Source organism: Ailuropoda melanoleuca, chromosome 2 (assembly GCF_002007445.2).
Source record: "Ailuropoda melanoleuca isolate Jingjing chromosome 2, ASM200744v2, whole genome shotgun sequence".
NCBI classification, from domain to species: domain Eukaryota; kingdom Metazoa; phylum Chordata; class Mammalia; order Carnivora; family Ursidae; genus Ailuropoda; species Ailuropoda melanoleuca.
In genome coordinates, this window is record NC_048219.1 from 195,220,565 (window position 1) to 195,243,427 (window position 22,863).

The 22,863-nt window shown below is 44.4% G+C and overlaps 1 protein-coding gene across 1 annotated transcript in view; it reads right to left on the reverse strand.

The window, feature by feature from the left end:
• IQCA1 (IQ motif containing with AAA domain 1) overlaps window positions 1–22,863 on the reverse strand; it is a 172,483-nt gene that overhangs the window by 121,558 nt on the left and 28,062 nt on the right. The window contains exon 6 of the mRNA XM_034655460.1: window positions 12,511–12,716. Within this exon, the coding sequence (XP_034511351.1) occupies window positions 12,511–12,716 (206 nt within the window). The remainder of the gene's footprint in view (window positions 1–12,510; window positions 12,717–22,863) is intronic.

Genomic DNA, 22,863 nt, shown 5'->3' on the forward strand with positions numbered 1-22,863 from the left:
GCTTGCTGGAAACTCAAAGGCTACGCCAAAAATGCAGGCAACAAAGGTAAAACTAGACACGTGGGGTGATATTAAACAAAAAAGCTCTTGAACAGCAAAGGAAACGATCAACAAAATGAAAAGGCAGCCTATAACATAGGAGAAAATACTTGCGAGCCACATACCTGACCAAGGATTAACATCTAAAATACACGAAGAACTCCTAAAACTCAATATAAAAAAAAAAACCTGATTAAAAAAACAGCAAAGGAACTGAATAGACATTTCTCAAACAAAGACATACAAAGGGCTAATAGGTATGAAAAGATGCCCAACATCACTCATCATCGGGGAAATGCAAATCAAAACCACAACGAGCTATCACCTCAAACCTGTCAGCATGCCTAGTATCGGAGATGAAAAATAATGAGAACAGGGAACCCTTGTGCACTGTTGGTGGGAATGTGAATTGGTGCAGCCACTATGAAAACACTTTCTCACTTTTGGGTGTATTCCCAAAGGAAACGAACTGAGGACCTCAGAGTTGTAGGCACACTGAAATAATAGGAAATATAGATATACTGGTCTCTGCCCTTGGCTCCCGGCACAGACTCCTAAAGCCCGTGTCATTTCCTAAGTGATCAGAGCATTAGGAGCCACCGTTGTTTTCGTGCTTGTTCTTTGACCCCTCTTCCTCACACAGGGGCTCGTGAATCCCCGGGTGATAGGGGCATCTTTTGTTCCCCTGAAATGATGTCTGGTGGGCTGCTGAATGGGGGGGGGTCGCCCCGAGGAAGACGGAGCCATGTGAAGCTTGGAACTTTCAGTTCCACTCTCTGTTCCCCAGAAAGCAGAGAAGGGATGGAAACTGAGTTAATGATCAATCATCCCTACGTGATGGAGCTGCCATAGACACCCCAAAGCACGGGGTTTGGAGATATTCTGGGGTGGGAAACACGCGCAGGTGCTGGGAGGGTGGCGCCCCTCCCCCACACCTTGCCCTCCGCATCTCGCGCATCCGGACGTTCACCTGTCTCCTTTCATAATAGACTGCTACATGTGTTTCCCTGAGTTCTGTGAGCCATTTTAGCCAATTATTGAACCCAAGGAGGGAGTCTTGGGAACCCCAATTTATAGCTGATCTATCAGAAGTATAGGCGACAGCCTGAGACTCGTGACTGGTGTCTGCAGTGGGAGCAGTCTTGCAGGATGGGGCCCTTCATCTGCGGGGTCCAGCGCAGTCTCTGGGTCGTGTCGGAGCTGTGCTGAATTAGGGGGCACCCGACTGGTGGCGAGGAAAAGTGCTCCGTGTGTGGAAAACGCACAAAGCTGAGATCACAGGTGCAGTGAATTATTTTAAGTGTTGAATGGCAGTTGTCAGGGGTGGGGGTAGGGAGGACCGGGGTGGCTATTAGTCAAAGGGTACAAAGCTCGGTTGTATGGTCGAGCAGCTGCTAGAGGTCTAGCTGTATGCTTACCGTTAACAACGCCGCACTGTATACTTGAACGTGTGCTAAGAGGGTAGACCCTATCTTAAGTGTTTTTATCACACACACACACATACACACACAAAGTAATAAAGTAAAAAGAGTGGAAGGTGATTAAAATTTAAAAAAAAATGCAGACTCTTAGTTCCCACCCAAGACCTTCCCACCCAAGACCTTCTGGGGTTGCGGCCCAGCAGCCTGTGTTCTAACAGGCTTGGTCGGGAAAGGACCAGAGGAAGACATCACTATCCCGCCCCCAAAACTTGGGGTCCAGTGGGACAGAGAAACACAGCAGAGTGGAGGGTGCAAGCCAGAGTCGTCCCCGGCACATGGAAAGGGCGTCTGGCCGCTGCATTCACAAAAGAGCCTCAGGGCCTGTCTTTCAACATGACTTGGCACCTGGATAGACACGAGAGCCCCTGGCTGCTGGGTGCTCTTAATAGGATTTAGCGTGACGGCTGGTACAATACGTGTGATTTCACGGGGGTGCACCTGTCCCCGAGGCCACGGTGGGTAATGCCGGGCACTTAATTTCTTATCCCATCTCTTCTTATGTCCCGTGCTCAACCTGATATATTTTCCACCAAAACAGATGGCAGAAAAGTTATTTGCCTCCCAGTCTGAGTAACCTGCACGTGTTCCCGTCTCCCTTCCAGACCCAGCTGCTCTTGAGAATTTACTGACGACAGAAGTCAAAATAAGGAGCCCCTCACGCATCTCCCTGTGTGTGACCAACCCCTTCCCTGTCCTCCAGAAACTTCTTTTTTCGTTCTGAAAGTTATTCCTGCCCCATGCAGGAAACTCCATGGAGGGGTATAAAGGAAAGAACCAGCTGTGGGCCCTACGACCCAGACGAGATCTGCCATGTACATTCTAGTGATTTCTTTTTGATGTCTTGAAAAGTCCTCAGAGGCCCCAATTCTGAACCCCGCCCTGAAACCGGTTCTGGTTTTATAAGACGGTCACATTTCTGCAAGTCTTCACGCAGCCGGGTTTCAGTTCTGCCAGTAAATAGCTAAGTTTTAGCCAACTTCTCGCTTCTCAGAGCCCACTCTGAAATCTAGAAAATAACTGGGCATGCCAGGTCTCCGAATCCCACGGTGCCCCTCTCTCCTTCTCCCTACACAGAACCATCACAGGCTCATTGTGCAGATGTTTAGGAGGAGGGGAAAGAGAAGGAATCAGAAAGAAGGAAAGCCCTGGGTTTCCAGGTGGTGTCTAAGGAGCCCCGTGGCCTCAGATAACTGCCATCTTTTCCTGCAAGATGACACTGAACACAGGACAAGGTTTCTGCTTCTGGAATGCTTAGAACAAGGAGACGGGCTTGGTGGTGTGAGAGCATCGTGGCTTTTGGAATCCAGAGACCTGAGTATGAATTCCAGCCCTGCCTCTCCTGAGCTGTGGGCCCCGAGAGAGCCACTGGTGTGGACCCTGGGATCCCAGGAGAGCACCCACAAGCTCCTAGTGCAGTTTCTCTCATAAGAGAGTGGAGAGCCACATGGGCTGAGACGAATGGACACACTTCTGAAGGAGTAAGTCGTGGTGGAAGCTGGTGTGGGCCTGAGGGCTGAGGACAACCAGGTGGGGACCGCTGGAGACCACAGTGGGGTGAGGCCCGGACAGCCCTCCACTTTCCCACGCCAACGGGGGACTGGTGTTCTGCCTCCATCAAACCACCCACCCTCAGTGGATTTCTGCTCATGGCCCGAGGCTCTGCTGGGCAATGAGTACGGTCACCCCAGTTCTAGAATCCCCTCCAGTGTGAGTTCCTGGAGCCCAGACTGGCATACCCTGGGGGAGCGAGAGAAGAGTCTCTCTGGGCCCACGTACCTTAAAGTGACAAAAGGTGCACAAAAGGGTGAAGTTTACGGCATTTCAGTGACATCCTAATTTAAAAAATGGAACAAGCAAACAAAGCCCCCAGTACACAGCATTCCAAGACCTCTTCCAGAAAGAATGCACATTTGCTGGTGATCTGTCGACATGTCACCGCTCTGCCCTGGGGATCTGAACACATTCCACACTGTCAAATTTTTGTTTGCCTGCCCTGTTATTATCCCCTCAGCTTTGTCCCCACCCCCAGCCCTGGGAGCCCTGCCTCTCCCTGCTCTGCCAGTCTATCTTTCTGGAGATTTCCAATGCTGCATTTTGAAAAGATGCTTACAGCTGGGAATAGAAAGGTCTCACACCTAGGAATGAAAACTGCAAATTTTGTGTCTGGAAAATGATGGCCTTTCTCTATGCTTGAAATAATTATGGAGAGTGTAACACGTGCCACACATTGCTGCACGGATTTTATATGAATTAGTCGATGTTATCCTACCTGTGAGTCAGGTATTATTAAGATCCTCATTTTAAGATGAGGAAATGGAGGCCCAGAGAGGTTAAGTAACTGGCTCAAGGTCACACAGCCTGTAAGTCCTAGAGCTGGGATTTGAACCCACGCTCAGCTCCCGTGTGTGTATGTGTGATTTATAATATAAATGTTCATCATGAATGAGATCACGTATTAAAATTAGAGACAGTGGCTCTGTCTACTACATTCTCAGCCAGGCCCTCCTGCTGAGGACCAAGGTCATCCCAAGCCCCCAGAGCCTTTCTTCTTGCCCATCCCTTCTGATGGACTGTGTGTTGGATTGCAAAATGGAATAAGGCTACCTAATTCATATCTCTTCCAGATTCCTTAAGAGTACGTGGATTCAAAGGAGTGTGAGAAGCACCACTGGGCCCATCCTAGGGCTCTATCTGGGGGTGTTACTCTCTGGGCTGAAGGGTGAGATGCACGTCAGGCATAGTTTCCACGCACTGAGTAACAAAATGTGGGTGGGGAGGAAGTGGCAATGCTCTGTAACAGGACAACTTGCAAGACCCGAAGGCCTGGGGTCAGCCCTGGTTTTCAGGTGGCCTGATGTCCATGAGGGCAGTGAGGCAGACAGCTGCATCTTCGGTGACAGGAGCCCACTGTCCCGAGGGCCGGCTGTGGGCTGGAAGCCTCCCTGGGCTTCAGGGTTCTCACAACCCTGAGGGGCTGGAGGACGGCACTTCTAAGACCCCTTGATGATACTTTAAAATAAAGCTTATTGGCGGATTTTGAAATGTCAGTGACCATTTATGACAGGTCCCAAGCCAAGAGACATATCAATTGTAGCAAGATATTTTCTGAAGACAGTGTCCCCATGCTAGCGCTGTCCAATATGGTAGCCACTTGTGCCATGTGGCTATCTCAACTTAAATCTAAATTAATTAGAATACAATAAAATTAAAAATTCAGATCCTCCCTAATCACTTTGCAAGTGCTCAGGAGCCACACGTAGCTTGGGGTCTAGAGCAAAGCACTGTTCTAGAGCGGACCTGTGCGGTTCAGCCCTCCATCAGGAATGCTACTGTAGGACGAAAAGAAGAGTGCTTATCTCAGAGCTGTTGAGGGCTGTGGTCGGCTGAATAATGGCCCCCAAAGATACTGTGTCCTGCTCCCTGGAGCCTGTAAATGTTATCTTGGATGGAAATAAGGTCTTTGCAAATGTGGTTAAATTAAGGATCATGAGACAGGGGCATTATCTTGGATTATCTGGGTGGGCCCTAAACGCAGTCACAGGTGTCCTCCGGAGAGAGGGGCACAGGGAGATTAGGAACATGCAGAAGAGGACAAGGCCATGTGGCCCCATAGCAGAGATTGAAGGGATGCGGCCACAAGCTAAGGAACNCCGAGGAGTGTGTGTGTAAGCAAAAGCAGAAGAAATGGCAATTTATTTGACACCTTCCTAAATGACGAATTGCAAAGTTTGGCTAGAGTGGTGTGTTTATGAAAAGTAGTAGTTATGGAAGGATTTGGGGGCGGGGGGAGGGTGGGGGGAGGCGCACAGCCCGACGACACCTTTGATTTCACACTTGCAACTTCCAGTATTGGGAGAAAATACATTTCTATTGGTTTAAGCCACCAAGTTTGTGGCGATCTGTTACAGCAGCAATAGCATATCAACGCACGGCTTAAATTAACTTGTAAAGTACTTGGAATTCCTGGTACCAAATAGCCACTCAGCAAGTGTTAGTCTCTGTTATTATTATTATATTAGGTGAATATGCACAGAACGCATCCAGTCAGCAAATGGTTCTAATTACAGCGGAGGCCAGCAGCGAGCTAGGGCGATGGGGGCCCACATGTGAGTGGGATTTCGGGGCTATGAGGAGGGACTGAAGGTTGGGTGGAGGGAGCTGGTGCTTCCTTGAGGAACAACTGAGGCACCCGCCAACTGAAATCATGTTTCCAAGTTTGCAGTATTTGACAAAAACAGCTATTCCGAATAGTTAGCCTGTACAAAGGACCCAATGAACACAACTGCCTCATTATCCAGAAGATTCTTGGCAACTGGAGCCTAAGTGTGAGTGAAGGGGAACACACCATGGGAGGGAGTGTCAAGGTGAACAGAGTGGAGAGCCTGGAGCCTCCCCCTTACCCACCCCCCCCAGGAGGGAAGGAGCCAGAAGTGTAACTATGGGGCAGGGAGAGAGTATCAGCCACATTTTTACCATGACTGCGTATTCAAGAAAATCCAAGAGAATCCACTGACGACCACTAGAAATAACCTGAGAGTTCACTTAGCTGATGGTGCAAGTATATAGATAAAATATAAAATTAAAAAAATACAAAATATTCAGCCAACAGACTGGAGAACACAGTGAGTAGTATCGTAATAATGTTGGGTGGGGACAGATGGGGGACTACCCTCGTGGCGAGGGCCGCATAATGTACAGACTTGTCGAGTCACTATGTCACACGCCTGAAACCAATATATTTTATGTCAACTATACCTCAATAATAAAAAAATTTATAAGTAAGTAAAATATACAACTAATAATAATAGAAAATAACATTTGGAGAAAATCTCATTTAAAGTAGGAAAATACCTATAAAATTCGTAACCTCAATGAGAAACTTATGGGGCCCAGGTGTTTCATCTGTGCGGTCTCATTAGCCACCCACAACAACCGCAGGTGGCAGGTGTGGCGACATCCTGGTACAGGTGGCCAGGGTGGGGCTCAGAGGCACCCAGGGCACAGAACGTGGGCAATGGGTCCTTAACGGCTGTGTGATTTCTCTCTTTCTGTGTCGTTCTTCCTCTCTCTTTCTAGCTTTCTTAGAGGCCAGTTAAAAAATCAAAAGCAAATGACAACTGAGAAGTCATTATTGTAATAATGTATCCCAAACAGCTTTAGTATTAGTAACATAGATGACTCCTTTTAGAAATCACTTAAAAAGATGACGTCACAGAGTGAAACATATAGGACAGGGCGGTTCAGAGAAGGGATGTTACTGACAAAACCCAAAAGAGTTTCACATTCCCCGCGCCCCCCTCTTTAATAAGACAGGTGCAAATGGAAAGATTACCAGGAGCATTTTTCTTTTATCAACTTGACAAAATATTAAAAAGATAGTAATCAATTCATTCACTAAGTAAACCCATGCCGTAGAATGCTAAGCAATCGTTAAAAACATCTTCTGGAAAATATTTTAAGGACATGGGAAAACCCAATGTTAACTTTTAAAAAATTAAAAAAAAGATTCATAAAACCAAAATGAAATACATATGTGAGAGAAAAAAGACAGAAGGAAATTTACTGAGAACTTTTACAGTAGCGACCTCAGCGTGCCGAGATCGGGAATGATTTTCATTTTCCTCTCTACACTCTTCCCTGACTTGCACATTTTCTACACAAGCCTGTGTTACTTTTAACATTGGCAAAACAGGATTCCTTTGAAGTAATTTAAAAACTGACTTAAAAAACAAATCCGAGTATAATGTGGCAACTATGAGTATTGGTTAAACGAGCTCAGCATACGTATTCTAAATTGTGGGAGCAGTATTAACTGTAACTTCTGGTAACTTTTCCAAGTTGTCATTGTACGTCCTATTGGAATTTAGCCTGAGGACTGATCATGTTTCATCTTTCAAAAGACAATATTTGCTTTTTATTTGTCTTTGATTTAAAAAAGCAAGGAAAAGGATTTTTATCAAAGTCAATCAGATAAATGTAATCCAGTTATGAAAATAAATGTGCCCTTGACCTTACGTTACTTAAAAAAAGAGGAATCTTTGTGTCTTTGCGAATGATGCCCAGCGTACCCGTGGGAGCTGCTCTAACTCGGCCTCCAAAACGTCAGTCCAGTGACATTGGGAGGAAGTGTTCTCAAGGTTACCGGCCAGCGAGGGCTGCGTCTCCAGAGGAGCCAACAACCCCTGGCACAACGGAAGGGGCCCCTCCTAGGATGACACCAGGGCCCACCAGGGTCTCCCGTGAACCTTCTGGAAGACAACTCACATTTACTGCCAGCCTCATGTCTCCCTATTCTTTGATCAAAGGATGATTTCCAGGAGTATTATGCCACCATTGCATTAACCTACTTTCTGAAAATTAGGGTTTTAAAATTTTAAATATTTATTTTGGATTATCCCAGATTGATTGCTCTTTTTCTTTGCTTTCTAATATATTTTTAAAGAAGCTTAAATAATACTTGTTAGGAAATACTTCCAATAGCACAGAATATAAAATAAAAAGTCACATTACCACGCTAGTCCCCAGATGTAGCCATGCTAACAGTTTCCAGTGTTATCGTTCCAGAAATTTTCCATGCAGACACAAACATATATTTAATAAGTTAAATGTGTATGAACATATGTGTGTATGAAGGTATACTTTATAGATTTCAGCTTATTCGGGGTTTTAATTGTACACAGTGCTTTCAACTTAGTTTTGTTGCCTAACAGTAAATTGGACTTTAAAACGTAAATCATTGGGGCGCCTGGGTGGCTCAGCTGGTTAAACAACTGCCTTCAGCTCAGGTCATGATCTTGGAGTCCTAGGATTGAGTCCTGCATGGGGCTCCCTGCTCAGCAGGGGGTCTGCTTCTCCCTCTGACCCTCCCCCCTCTTGTGCTCTCTCTAATTCTCTCTCTTTCAAATATATAAAATCTTTTTTTAAAAAAGAATGATACAAAAATAAATAAAACATAAAGCATCATTTCATTTACAGAAAACATATTTGTGGAAACCTGTTCTCCTCAGTCCTGAGAGAAGGGGAGGGAAGGGCCTGGTAACTGAGGGTAGGGAACACAGGGCATATCATTCTCACTATAAGAATGAATTTTATTATAAACCTATGTGATTTCATCAGAAGACTCCATTCTTTTGAAACTATGCCTTTCTACCTTAATTTCCACGATTGCACAAAATCACCCCAAGTGTATTTCCTCTAGACACGATTATGTAATTGGATAAGAGTGGAAGGTGGCAGCGTTGTGGCTTACATGTGGAATTCACACGCCACCCCCTTCTCAGCACCAGGCTCGGCCCCTGGGCCTGCCCCGTGACTGTGGGAGGGGCACGTGAGTGAGCAGGTGGCCACAGCACCGTAGAAACGGTAACGGCCTGGCGTACAGGTCTCAGTGCCCTGTGTTTCTTAACAACCCCATGGAGTATGTGTGACTCTTGTCCTCATAGCACAGATGGGGAAACTGACCCACAGAGAAGCCACATGACCCGCCCACGGCTACACGGCGATCTCCAGCCTGTGTTCTTAATCATTATGCAAACTTCCAGGGGCAGGAGTGGTGGGCGTAGTCAGAACTCAAGCAGGAGACAGGGAGGAATTCTGGAGGGGGACTCCTCAGGGAGGGTTTCCTAAAGAGTCTTGACTTGAACAAGAAGTTGGTGAGGCAGAGGCGGGTGGGAGGAAGCAAGAGAAGGTGGGTGAGTGGGGACACCGCCTGAGTCCTTGAACCTCACTCTCTAGGCGTCTTGAAGAAGGAGGGGGTGAATGCTGAGATCCCAGCTGAACCCCCAGAGCGGCTGCAGAGAATCTAGGAACATCTGGGTCGTGCTTGTCTTCCCGTGCATGCAGCTTGTTGGATGGGGGTAGAGGGGGTCGGATGGCCGTGGAGGGGAGGGGACTTGGTGGATGAGGTTCTGAACGAGCCCGCCCATGACCGTGAGGCTGTGCTCCTGGGGGACTTGAGGTTCTCAAGGGAACCGGTATCCCAGCGAAGGTGCGCTCAGAAACAAGAGGCCAGGATTGCAGGGGCCTGGTGATCAGGGCATGTGACGGAAATCACAGGCAGCGGGAGGAAGCCCCCCAAGGGCCGAGCAGGCTGGCCACTCCGCATTGGACCGGATCACTACACTGCACGTTTGTGGGACCTGGCCAGGCACGGACAACAGTGTGCACCCAGATGTCGTCATTCACTCTCTGTCCAGCCCTCAACTGTCGGCATGAGGGTTTAACTTCCCTTTGTCATCAGATGTCGTAAGGGGAAGAAGTGGTACAACATTCTTGATAGGCACTGGAATCGACTACAGATACACTCAAAATAGACAGTTCACCTGAAAGAGACTATTTCAAACCGGAAGACACTAAGTTACCTGCAATGGGCAGAGCTAAGTTTTTCTTAGATCGTGAGCAGGAGAGCGGGCAGTCCGAGGACAAGGTTAGTGAGGGGAAGACTGGGTTTGATATCTGGATGACAGAAAAACACGCTATTTTTAAGAGCTAAAAACACTGATATCTTTGCTGATACAATGCTATTACATTTTTTTAACAGCTTTATCGATGTATAATCGATATATATAGACACATAAAGTGTACAGTTTGGTAAGTTCTGATGCTCTAAAGCCAGGAGACCACCACCAGAGTGGGGAGAAGAAGGAACGTGATGGAGAAAGGAGGATGGATGTGCACATACGTGCCTCCCTCTCTGTTAATAGCTTTAGTCACCTCTTTCTGATCATTACTGGCTCAGAATTAAGACAATCTCTAACTTTTCACTTCAAATATCTTGTCATTGAAAATGTCCGGTTTTGCTGTAACATATCCTTGACAAATAAGATATCAGAAGAAAATCTCACCAATTTAATCAATTTTGAATTTTTAAAAATCATCAGTATTTAAAAATTGTATTTGTACAATAAAGGACAGAACTCCCCAATCAAAAGCAATTAATCAAAAAAGCTATATTAAATAAAGTTTGTTATAAAACTTGAGTGTTATTGAGGAAACCGTATTGGGATCCCATACAAAGTTACCACAAGAGGATTTGTGGTGGCTGAAATGTCTCTGAATCGTTGTAAAAGTAACTGATACGTATTTGATACCTATTGCTGCATAACATCAGAACTCAGTGACGGAAACGGCTAATATTTATGTGGTCACCGTTTCCATGGGAAGGGACTGGATGTGGCTGTGTAGGGTGTCCCTGCCTCAAGGTCTCCCACCAGGCTGCAAACCAAGCGTCAGCCAGGGCTGTAGTCTCAGCTGAAGGCTCGCCTGGGGGAGAATCCATGTCCAAGGTCATCACATGGCTGTGGGCAGAAGTTAGTTCTCCCCAGGCTGCTGGAGTGAGGCCCTCAGTTCCTTCCCTCACAGACCTCTCCCCTGGCCAGCTCACCACACGGCAGCTGACTTTTCTCAGAGCAGCGTGGCACAGAGCAAGAGAGAGGGCAAGAGAGGCAGGCAAGAAGGCAGTGACATGCCATCACTTCTGCCACTGCTTTTCCTTCAGAAGGAAACTTTCAGGTCTAGAGCACATGCAAGGGGAGGACATTATGAGGAGCAAAAGGTGAGGTCATCTCAGAGGCTGCTTACCATGGATATGGATATCTTTTATTGTCATTTTTTGAGACGAAGTCTGATTTTCTGTTGCTGACAGTTAAATTCTCTGGTTCTGATGAGCTAACCCAAGTGGGTGTCTGAACATCTCTGAACCCAGTGGGATGTGGCACAGTGCCCATTAAAGGAAACAGATGGCCAATCTGCCCTCCACGGCTCCTAGGACTGATCGCTACAATCTGCCCTCGTTTTCTCCCCCTCTTGAAATAAAGCAGGTTTTAAAACTGCTCTAACTACGTTTTCTGCAAAGCTTTTGTTTCCCTGTGTGGAAACTTCTGTGTTCCACAAGTGTATGAGCTACTACGTGTGCTTCTCTAAAAACGAATACCTTTCAACAACGCTCTTTTGGGAGCAAGCTTTAAATCATTTACCATTTCACTCAGGGGCATTAAAGAAGACACTCCATGCAGGAAGGCTTGGGGCCTAGTCCCCAGAATTGCTACCCACTCATCATTTCAAGGAGGCCCAGGGCCTCCGTGTCAGGTCACAGATTAAGCAGCCATTTCAGAGAATTCTGACAGAGCAGAGCTGTGATTGAGACTCTCGAGGGAGGCTCACGCAAGTAGAGAGGCTGGCCAGACCCCAGAGAGGAGGGCAGCAGGACCTGCTGGTGCCTGGACCCCTTGGCTTCCAGACAGACCTGGCCCATGAAATCCACCCATGACATTCAATTCCATGTGATCATAGGAGCATTATATGGACCTTATTTATTTATTTAAAAGTATATTTTCAATGTTATATACTTACTATTTTATTTTATTTTTAGAAAGAGAGAGAGAGCACACAAGTGGGGGTGGGAGGGACAGGGGAAAGGGAGAGAGGGAATCTTTTTTTTTTTTTAAAGATTTTATTTATTTATTTGACAGAGACAGAGACAGCCAGCGAGAGAGGGCACAAGCAGGGGGAGTGGGAGAGGAAGAAGCAGGCTCATAGCAGAAGAGCCTGATGTGGGGCTCGATCCCATAATGCCAGGATCACGCCCTGAGTCGAAGGCAGATGCTTAACCGCTGTGCCACCCAGGCGCCCCGAGAGAGGGAATCTTAAGCAGGCTCCATGCCTAGTGCGAAGCCTGACATGGAGCTCCATCCCACAACCCCATGATCATGACCTGAGCCGAAATCAAGAGTCAGATGTTTAACCAACTAAGCTACCCAGGCGCCCCATTATATGGACCTTATTTTAAAAAAGCAAACACCAGCACAAAAAAGCAATCTCTTAAAAAAAAAATTAGTTCCTGAATTTTTAGTCCTGACATTTCACTCTTCTAAAGTAAAGCCCAAATCCCCATGAACATATACGGACATGCTTCTGTGCTTGAAAACGTCCCAGAGCCTCAACCCCTACAGAAGAGATTGTCAGGATAGAGCTCTGTACGGCTCATGTTTACCTGCATTCGATGAACCAATGCCGGATCTGGTCTTGAAGGTTCTCCTTGATGTCTGGACCTTCTATTAATTTCAGGTCCTCCTTGATTGTAACCAAAGCTTCTTTGTAGTTCTCCTCATGCTTTATCTGCACCTCATTCCTCAGGGAGCTCACCTTTTCAGCTTGGATTACTGTAGCACTAACTTCATTAAACAGAGGAGGTGGCTTCTGAAAACACAAGCAAAATGGTTTGAGGTCGTAAAGATCGTTGTGCTGGTGAAGGGCGTCAGACGCTAATGCAGTGCGTGACTATCTTTGATGCCGTCTTATCAAGGCCTACGACAAATAAATATGGAACAAAAGACTCATATCTGGCAGGAAAATCTGAATAAGTGATTCACCACTATGGGGAGGAAAGATGGGGATCACTTCCTACCATTTCCCGGAATCTGGGGGGTGAGAGTTAGCTTGAAAAAGGCATAGTCAAGGAACATTTAAAAAAATACAGTTCAAACTCCAGAAAGCGTTTTCAAATCTTCTTGGTTCATGGGAGAACAAAGAATATAGAGGAAGAAAGTACTTGAAGAAAGACGGATGAAAAGCTCGGGTGCTCTGATTTCAAGAAAAACTATCCCCAAATCGACTCTGCAAACATCTGTTCTATTGGTAAAGGTCTCCCAAGTAGGAAATTCTCAACTGACTCCAGACAGTCACCCTGACATTACGTCTTTTTGTTAGAAAGTTCAACTTCAAAATCTGCTGATTAGCAAGTCAACAGAAGTCTGGCTATTAAGCACCAAACACTCAGCACTGCTCCATGTCATCTGTCATCTATGGGGGTTGCGCCACTTTGAGGGGCGCTTGGCCGGCTACTTTGGTCTAGCATGTGACTTCTGATCTCAGGGCTGAGAGTTCAAGCCCCACAGTGGGTGGAGAGCCTACTTAAAAAAAACAACAAAACAAAACAAAACCAAACCTTAATCATTTTGAGACAAATTCCTGTTCTCTCGAATCTCTAAATAAATGGAGTTGGTAAGAGAAGAGTAATGTACGACATAGTAGCGAACAATGTCAGATAACCTAGACCTTACAACATGGGTTTGGATGGAAATGTCAAACTAACAGGGACTTGGAGAAGGAAAACACATACGGGCCGGAGGTGCCTGGAATCCTACCTCTGCAGGCTGATGGACTGCTTCCTTCACAGATAAAGGATCTGAGCTCTACACAGTTCAAAGTCAGCCCAGGCCATTCAGCAAATAAAGGGCATATTCACTGGTGTGTGGGAGCCAGCCCATGATAGCTCATGAGAGCCAACTGACACATTTTCTAGAATTTTGCAAGCCGGTTGTTAAATACAGCCATTCTAAAATGCTAAATTGTAGAAACTTACCATGAAGCCAATTATATTACGAAGTTCTCAATACTCAAAACTCATCACTTCCTAATTATTTTGCTGGGTATTACTATATCACCTACGTTCTTGGCATTATCGATGACTGTTGTACTTCTATGTTGAAAATACTGTATAATGGTATGCCAGAATGCGCACCTTCCCAACTGTGTTATTCTGGTTAGTAGCTGGAATGGGCTACAATGGGAATATTTACACCAGGGAAGTTAGCAAATGCTATTTAAATGTAACCCTAAGTTGTTCTGAGTTTTTTGTTTACTCTTCATCTTTCTTGCGTTCAGTTTTCATTTTGCTGAAGCATGCCCTTGAGGGTAACCTTCAGAGTGGATTCCTGTAGCCGTGAAACTGCTAAGTACTTGCCTTTCTGAGGTGTTTCCTTGGGCTCCTCCCACCTGAACGGCAGTGTGGCAGCTTCCCCCCGGAAGAGACTTCTGGCAAGCAGAGCCCCCAGTGACTGGCTTGCTGGACAGCTGTTCCTTGTGGATAAGCTCTTCTGCTCCCTGCTTTACGCTCAGAGCTCTGAACGTTTATTGAAGTGCGTCTGGGTGTGGGCAGGTCCTCACTTACCAAATTCTCCCTTTGGTGTGTCCATTCAATATAAAAAATTATGTCTTCAACTCTGAGAATTTCCCTTCTGTTCTTTCCTTTTCCCCCATTTCTCTCTCTGCAGCAAATATTAGGTAAAACGCCAGGCCACCAGATGAATCTTCCACAACTCCGACTTTTCTCTTAGACGTTCCACCTCCCCTTGATCTGTTTTACTGTGTTATAGGGGTTCTTGAACTTTATCTTCCAGAACTGATTTCATTTTCAGTTACGTCGATTTATTATTTGCATTTATTTAACATTTTAGGGGGGTTATTGTTTTGCCTTTGGGGGCATGCTTTTTATTTTCCCAGAATGCTTTCTTATTTTGTAGTTGCTCCCTTCTTGTTTTCAGCAGTCATTTTGTTTGGGGAAATTTGTTTTAGATACAACATATCCTCACATACACTGGTGAGTAATTTTTTCCAAGTTTTCTTTTTTCCCCTCAAAATTCTGGAGAGCTTCAAAAAACAGATTCCCAGTTTCATCCTGGGGGTGAGGAAGCAGGAAGGAACTAGGAGTTTTGGAAAATCTTCAGGTGACTCTGATAATCACCCAGGGTAGGGTTTGGTAACCTGTAGCCCACAGGTCAAACCCGACCCACATGCATGTTTTCATAAATAGTTATACTGGATCACGGCCAAGCCCATTCATTTACATGTTGTCTGTGGCTGCTTTCACACTTCAAGCACAATGTGAATAGTTGTGGCAGAGAGTGACAAAGAAGAAGGGGGAGAGAGAGAGGGAATGCAGGGAGGAGGAGGATGAGTGCACACTCACTCTACAGAAGAAAGCCCTCACATCACTCGGCATCAGGGAAATACAAATCAAAACCACGTTGAGACACCACCTTACACCAGTTAGAATGGCAAAAATTATCAAGGCAGGAAACAACAAATGTTGACGAGGATGTGGAGAAAGGGGAACGCTCTTACACTGTTGGTGGGAATGCAAGCTGGTGCAGACACTCTGGAAAACAGTATGGAGGTCCCTCAAGATGTTAACAATAGAGCTACCCTATGACCCAGCAAGCGCACTACTAGGTATTTACCCCAAAGATACACACGTAGTGAAAAGAAGGGGCACATGTATCCCAATGTTCATAGCAGCATTGTCCACGATAGCCAAACTATGGAAGGAGCTGAGATGTCCTTCAACAGACAAATGGATAAAGAAGATGTGGTCCACATATACAATGGAATATTACTCAGCCATCAGAAAGGATGAATACTCACCATTTGCATCAACATGGATGGAACTGGAGGAGATTATGTTAAGTGAAATAAGTCAAGCAGATAAAGACTATTATCATATGGTTATAAGTCGAGCAGAGAAAGACAATTATCATATGGTTTCACTCTTATATGTGGAATATAAGGAATAGCATGGAAGACCATTGGGGAAGGGAGGGAAAATTGAAGGGGGAGAAATCAGAGAGGGAGAAGAACCATGAGAGACTATGGACCCCAGGAAACAAACCGAGGGTTTCAGAGGGGAGGGAGGTGGGGGGAGGGGGTAACAGGGTGATGGGTACTGAGGAGGGCACGTGTTGTGATGAGCGCTGGGTGTTATACGTAACTAATGAATCACTGAACATTGCATCAAAAACTAATGATGCACTAGTCAGTGGCTAACTGAACCATTTTTTATAAAAAATATTATTATATTATATTATTAAAAAAAAAAGAAGTAATCCTCAACCCTTACAATAATCCGGCCAGGCAGGCATTTGTAGAATATAAAGAAATGAACCAGAGAGGCTAATTAGTTTTCCCAAATTCACAGAGCCGGCAAATGGCAGAGGCAGGAAACAACCCCTGGTTTATCAGAGCCAAAGCCACACTCTGGGTTTGGGACAGAGCCTGGGTGCGAGCTGAGGCTCAGGCATCCGCTGCCTCTGTGATTTTGTAAAAAGCACGGACACGGTGGTGGCTCAGTGTCCTCCTCCTTCGTGAGTACAAATTGAGACTGAAGACTGAGTGGAACGGTGCGTGTACTGCGGTTGTTATGGGGACTGTCACCATCGTCAGGTGCACCCACGTCTAAGTGCGTGAACCCAGGAGTGCTAGGAGTTACCGTACAAGGAAAATTTCAGGGATAAGAGAAAAACATCAAAGTTCATCTCAAAAGCTTCGAGACAAATACAGGACAAAATTCAAGTGTAGGACGAATTTTTGCCTTACTTACAAAGGACGTTAACAAAGTTATAAATTTAAATCAATTAATTGAAAAAAAAGATATTCTTAAAGACTCAATTGATGCCACATACTAAAATAAATTCAAAATGGTTGAAATAGATAGTAAGTGTGCAGGTACACACACACACCCACACAAGCTCCAAGAGATACACATGACCCTCTGACTTCTCAACTAGGAACCATAATTGAGCTGCCATTAGAATACAGCACTCACTTAACAACACAAAGTCCGTGAAAAAGATGAAACATATTATATACATAAAACTTTAAAAATATGCATTAGAAAGTCTAAAGAACTAATCCAATTGTCTGAGTTTAGTATAATGAAACATCCAACTTTTATGGTAGGAAAAAATGCTAAAACCACTTTATTTATTTATTTAAGATTTTATTTATTTATTTGACTGATAGGGATAGCGAGAGAGGGAACGCAAGCACAGGGAGCTGGAGAGGGGGAAACAGGCTCCCTGATGAGCAGGGAGCCCCGACATGGGGCTTGATCCCAGGACCCCAGGATCATGACCTGAGCCGAAGGCAAACGCGTAATGACTAAGCCACCCAGACGCTCCACTAAAACCAATTTAAAAGTGAATCTAGAATGAAAATTATAGGATCCCTTTAAAGAACGATGTTCACAACAAATGATCTCAATCCCTCTCTATGCAGGTGCTCAAGGCATGACTATATAATGTATCTTGTGCTAAAATAGAGAGAAATTTCCTTTATTTGATCATTTAAAAAAGTATCCAATTCTTATATCTTGCAGGTGATTTTTTTTATTCCTAGTGTTTACATTTTAAATGTACGAAGTGGGAGTTTATAACTCTCGGAGAAATTTTTATCTGATCTATTGTTGTATCTCTATTTTAAAGTTCACTGTTTCCATGAAGATGTTAANCCTCTCCCACTCCCCCTGCTTGTGTTCCCGCTCTCGCTGGCTGTCTCTATCTCTGTCGAATAAATAAATAAAAAATCTTAAAAAAAAATTTAAAAAAGTATCCAATTCTTATATCTTGCAGGTGATTTTTTTTATTCCTAGTGTTTACATTTTAAATGTACGAAGTGGGAGTTTATAACTCTCGGAGAAATTTTTATCTGATCTATTGTTGTATCTCTATTTTAAAGTTCACTGTTTCCATGAAGATGTTAAAATGGATCGCTACTACAAATGACCCAGATCTCTTTGTGATGAATGTGCAAAATTGTTTTGAAGTCTTGCATCAATGTCTGATTCTCTATCTACCAATCATATGGTATTGCTTTACCCCCAATTGCATTGTTCTTCTGGTAATTTACAGCAGATTTCTTTCACAGATGTATACGTATAAACCATATTGTAGCTGGTGTTTCCCCCTTTTATCCCCTAAAAATGAAGCAATGAGTAGGTGACTCTGATTTGGGTCTTAGCAATAGCTCTATAACACGACGAGTGTTCCACCACCTTCCTAGCGCTTCCATGATCTTCGAGCGGAGCAGAGGAATCTCTTAGACCTCACTGGATTTTTTTAAACAACCCCAGTGGCATAGAGCTCTGTCCTCTGCCTTCTTCCTCTACATTTCCTTACTGATGTTCACATCCATTTTAGAGGTAGAAATGAGGATGTGACTATCCCATTGAACAGATGGGGACACTGAGGGTCGTACCTAAGTGGCTCTCCCAAGTCATTCTACGTTAATGAAGAAGCTGGCAATAAGGTTTCCCGATTGTTTCCGTTCTGTGTTTCTCCTATTACACCATGCTGTGCCGTTAATATGTGTGTATTCATGCATGGTTCTTGATATAGACTTTCTCTGACAAAAATACATTTGGGGTCATTTGTAGCTTCTTTCTCTAGTTGCTTTTGAATTTAAAGGTTATAATATATTTAGGTCCTATGTTAATGAGCAGCTTTTCCTTTGGGCTAAAACATCTTTTCCTCGTTAGCAACTTTGGTCATATGGAATTCAAATTTGTTAACTCACTGCATAAACAGCAACTCATTTAAAAATAAATTACGAATATTAAAGGGAAATAGAGAACATGATAATACACTATATATTGAAATACATCAGCTGTAGAATAATGCATCTTAATGAAGGCTTCCCATGTGAATAAACCATTATATTTACAAGCTTTCCACAGTTAATGACCTGGAACGGGATAGCGAAACCTACGTTTATAGCAAGGTCCTCTGTCAGCAAAAATATACATATTAATAATTGATGTTGCTGTAAAAATAGGACATCTGATGATGCTTCCCGGGTTTGTGGGGAAATAGGACTCCACGGTCCATTAACTTAAAATGCTTATCTAATGTTTGATGGGCTTTGTCTTTAAAAATCCTTGTTCAAATTAGTCAGATAAAATGGACATTTGTCCATGTGAAAATCTTCTTGGTTTATCAGTCACAAATATACTTGCAGATGAGGGATTCAATGCTGGCAACTTTCTCCAGAAGCTCCTTGTCTTGGGGGTTTTGCTTCCTCGTGGTGCTCTGCTGCCACTGAAAGCAAAGTTGGAGCAGGGAGGGTTCGGGAAAGCATCTATCCCAAGCAGTTGACCATCCTGTCTAATCTCGTGCTGTCGCCAGCGCAGAGATTAATTAGTCCCCACACCTCCTGACCACAGCGTGAGCTGGGGCTCATTAGGAAGCGTGTGAAGGCGCCTCCGCCGGCTCCCCACTCCCGCCACACGCTTCTGGCTCTGATTTTGCCCACGGAACGAACACCTCACGCTGCGGAGGGGGGCTGCTCTTCAGTTGGTCCATTTCAAGATGGCGAGTGGTGGTCCTTAGTTTATGAAAATCAGCCATTTTGTTCCATCATTTCATTTAGAGTAACACATCTATATTTGTGTGTCTGCGTTTATACAAATATGCCTACTTATAAAGATGAAGCCAGCAGGAGAAGTGGGAAAAAACTATGCAAAGCCACAGCCCATGGTTTTCTTGGGCCCTGTGCTCCTAGCGGTTATGGTAGGTCCTTATTGTAGGATGCCACAATTTTAGTGGGTGCAAAACTATTAAATAACACAATTTTTTTTATCCCTCAAACCTAACTTCTAAAAATTGTCTAGTGACTTTAAGATTTGTTAACTTAGGAGTGGGGCCAGAATGGTCAAGTTGAGTTTATAATTGATCAGTGGTAGAAGCTTTGTCTGTTGCTTTTGTATCTCACTCTCTAGAAATATCGTTTTAAATACACACTTGGATGATGGACTTCCAGGTCATGAGGCGTGATTTTAAGTGACTTACAAATATTAACTAATGTATTCCTCCTAATAACCTTATGAGTAAGTGGTACTATTATCTTCATTTTATGTGAAGTACTGGAGGGTCAAGGCGTTTGCCCAGAGTCACACAGCCATGCCGGGCGGACTGGGGTTTTGGCCCGAGGGTCTATTTCTGGGATCTCTGCTCTTACCCTCTATGGGTGGCTGTCTCTCCCCACTGATAGGTTTCTTCTGGCTTAATCTATTCTGTCTGAAAAAAAAAATTTTTTTTATGGGTACTATAGATCATACTTCTAGAAATCATATTTGTAATTTTGATGGATATTGCTGACCTGCCCGGCAAAGATGTTAGAGGATTTACTCACCCGCCTCCAACAGTGTAGGACAGAGCCTTTCTTTCCATCCTTTGCCAACATGGTGACATTAACCCTTTGGTCTTAGCTAACTTAAATAGGTTAAAAAAAATTGGCAATTAGTAAGCCTTTCTGAGTCATGAATGTTGCGAACATCTAAACCCAGGATATTAAACCATTTGAAGAAAAGTAACAGCTAACACTGACCCAGCGCTCACTGTGCAAAGCGTCAGACACTATTTTAAATGCGTTACAGATGGAGATTTCTTTAGGAATTAACACAAATCTACGAGAGGTGTTGTGACCATTTCCACTTCGCATATATGGAAATCGCGGCACCCAGAAGTCAAGTTAGCACCCAAATTCCCCCAGCTAGGAAACGGCAGAACCAGGATCTGAACGCAGGGAGGCCGGCTCCAGCGTTCCAGGCCTTAGCTACTCTGCTTGCTGCCATTAATAGACTGTGTAATGGGCCCTAACCTACCACAGATAAGGACGCACACCCTGCCCTAGGGTGTGGGTAAGGAAATCCTGGGATCAGGCGACAAAGGGAGGTAAGGAAGGGATTCTTTCCATCATGTAATTTCTGATGATCTGGGGCCCCGGACAAGACTAAAGCAGAATCACAACAATCACAACTTAACATCTGACTAAAAGTTCCCAAGTAACTAGACTGTAAAATCCCATTTACTAGAAAACGGTGTCCTCCCTCAAGCTCTGACCTCCTTGCTCAGCCTACCAGCCCTTCACGCAGCCCTGCACCAAGTCACTGCCTTTCTTGGTTTGTGAACTTTTTTCTGGTGCAACACATATAGTGTGGGTGGTGTGAGGGCAGCACCTGCTGCCTTTGGGGTCTTCAGAATCTCCCCCGCAGCCCTCTGAGGTGGCTGTGGGTTAGCCTCAGAGCCCGTGGACTGTTCCATACAAAGGCCAAGTGAGTTCCATATTTGGAAACCGGTGGCAGGTGTATTTTATGCAACAACTTATTTTGGAATATATTGTGTTTCATCACAAAGAAAAGTTATCACACTTTGTCACGATTCAGTTATTGTCACCGTGCACTCTAATTTCCCAAGAGGACCAATGTTGGCCATGATTTCTTGAAGGCCTATCCTACCCCAAGTTCCAGATAGGTCCTTTGCCTGTAATCTCTCTTGAAGCCCTTCTGATAGCTCTGTGAAACAGGTAACATCATCCTGCTCTTACAGAAGAAGAAACTGAGGCTCAGAGGGAGGGTAAGTACGTTGGTAAGTCACCCCCACTGGCCCCCAGGGTAGAGCTGGGTGCACATTCCCAGCTGGCCACCCCAGATGCCTGGCTCTTCACCAACATGGCGGAGCAAACCCTTCCAAGCTGGATCCTGATGACACGCACTCATTTCTAAGACGCTGCCTCCCCCAGAGACACTTAGGGAACAGCAAACAGTAAAATAAAACTAAAACAAAGCAAAACACAAGCCCGCAGATAATGGCAAATGCGTCTTTTTGAGAATAAATTTATTTCTAGAAACAAGCGTCATTTGAAGCCAACTATAATGAATTATATACACGACTACACTGGATGACACGGGTTTTGGTTGGAACTAAAATGTGACCATAAGGAGCACTTCATTTTGATTGTTCACTCATTTTGGCTTTGACAGCAGTTTCCAAAGACGAGCCCATGACTACAGAGGGCACCGGAAGCTCTGGCTTCCCAAGGGGAGCCTTCGAGGGACATGCCTTTGGGAGCTCACTGGGTGTCCAAGCTCCAACTTCGGGTTGTTAATAAGAAACCAAACTGACCAGCAAATAATTGATAATATCGCTTGTTTGATGTTAGAATCCAAAGGTGAGCAGGGTTTTATGGTGCTTTGAGGACTTCGTTGACTCATTTCAAAATCACGGTTCTTCCTCTTTAGGAAGTGTCCCCCAGTGTTCTTTATTATAATGAAAACATTGCTAGCTCCAGGGTAACATAAAATATATGATGGGCATGACCGTAGGACAAATTATTTCGAAGTGATCCACAGAAGGAAATGTATTACATTCATTAAGTTTCCTTCCACTCGATCCACTCCATTGGCTCCGCCAATTAAAATAACTGCACGTGAATTTTTAGAGTGCTATTTATTTTCCTTTGTAGATTTTAGAATATAAATATTTAAAATGGGAATATCAAAAAAATCATTCGTATGACAATGGTAAAGGAAACATTTGGTCAGGAATGGAAGGCACAATGCTGTCTCTCGCTCTAATTTTGGTTTCATTTACTAAATACCTGGAAACATGCCAAGCTTTCCAAAACATACAAATACTGTTTTGATCAGATAAGTCAATGGTTTATTCATTGGCATGATGCAACGAAATGAAATAATGGAAAAGTGAAATTTTAAAATGAGTGGACAATATCTTCATTAGTGACATAATGGGAAATAGATTCAATTGAAACATTTCTTGGATTTGGGATAATGGATTTTTATGGTTATCAGCCAGAGAACAGAAGACACCATTCTTTTAAGAATTGAATCCATATATTTCTCAATGGTGTAAAGTTTCAATAGAACACACACTAGCAGGAGGAGACATACTTGAAAAAAAAGGCAAACTGAAGAAAGTCACATTTAACACGAAAC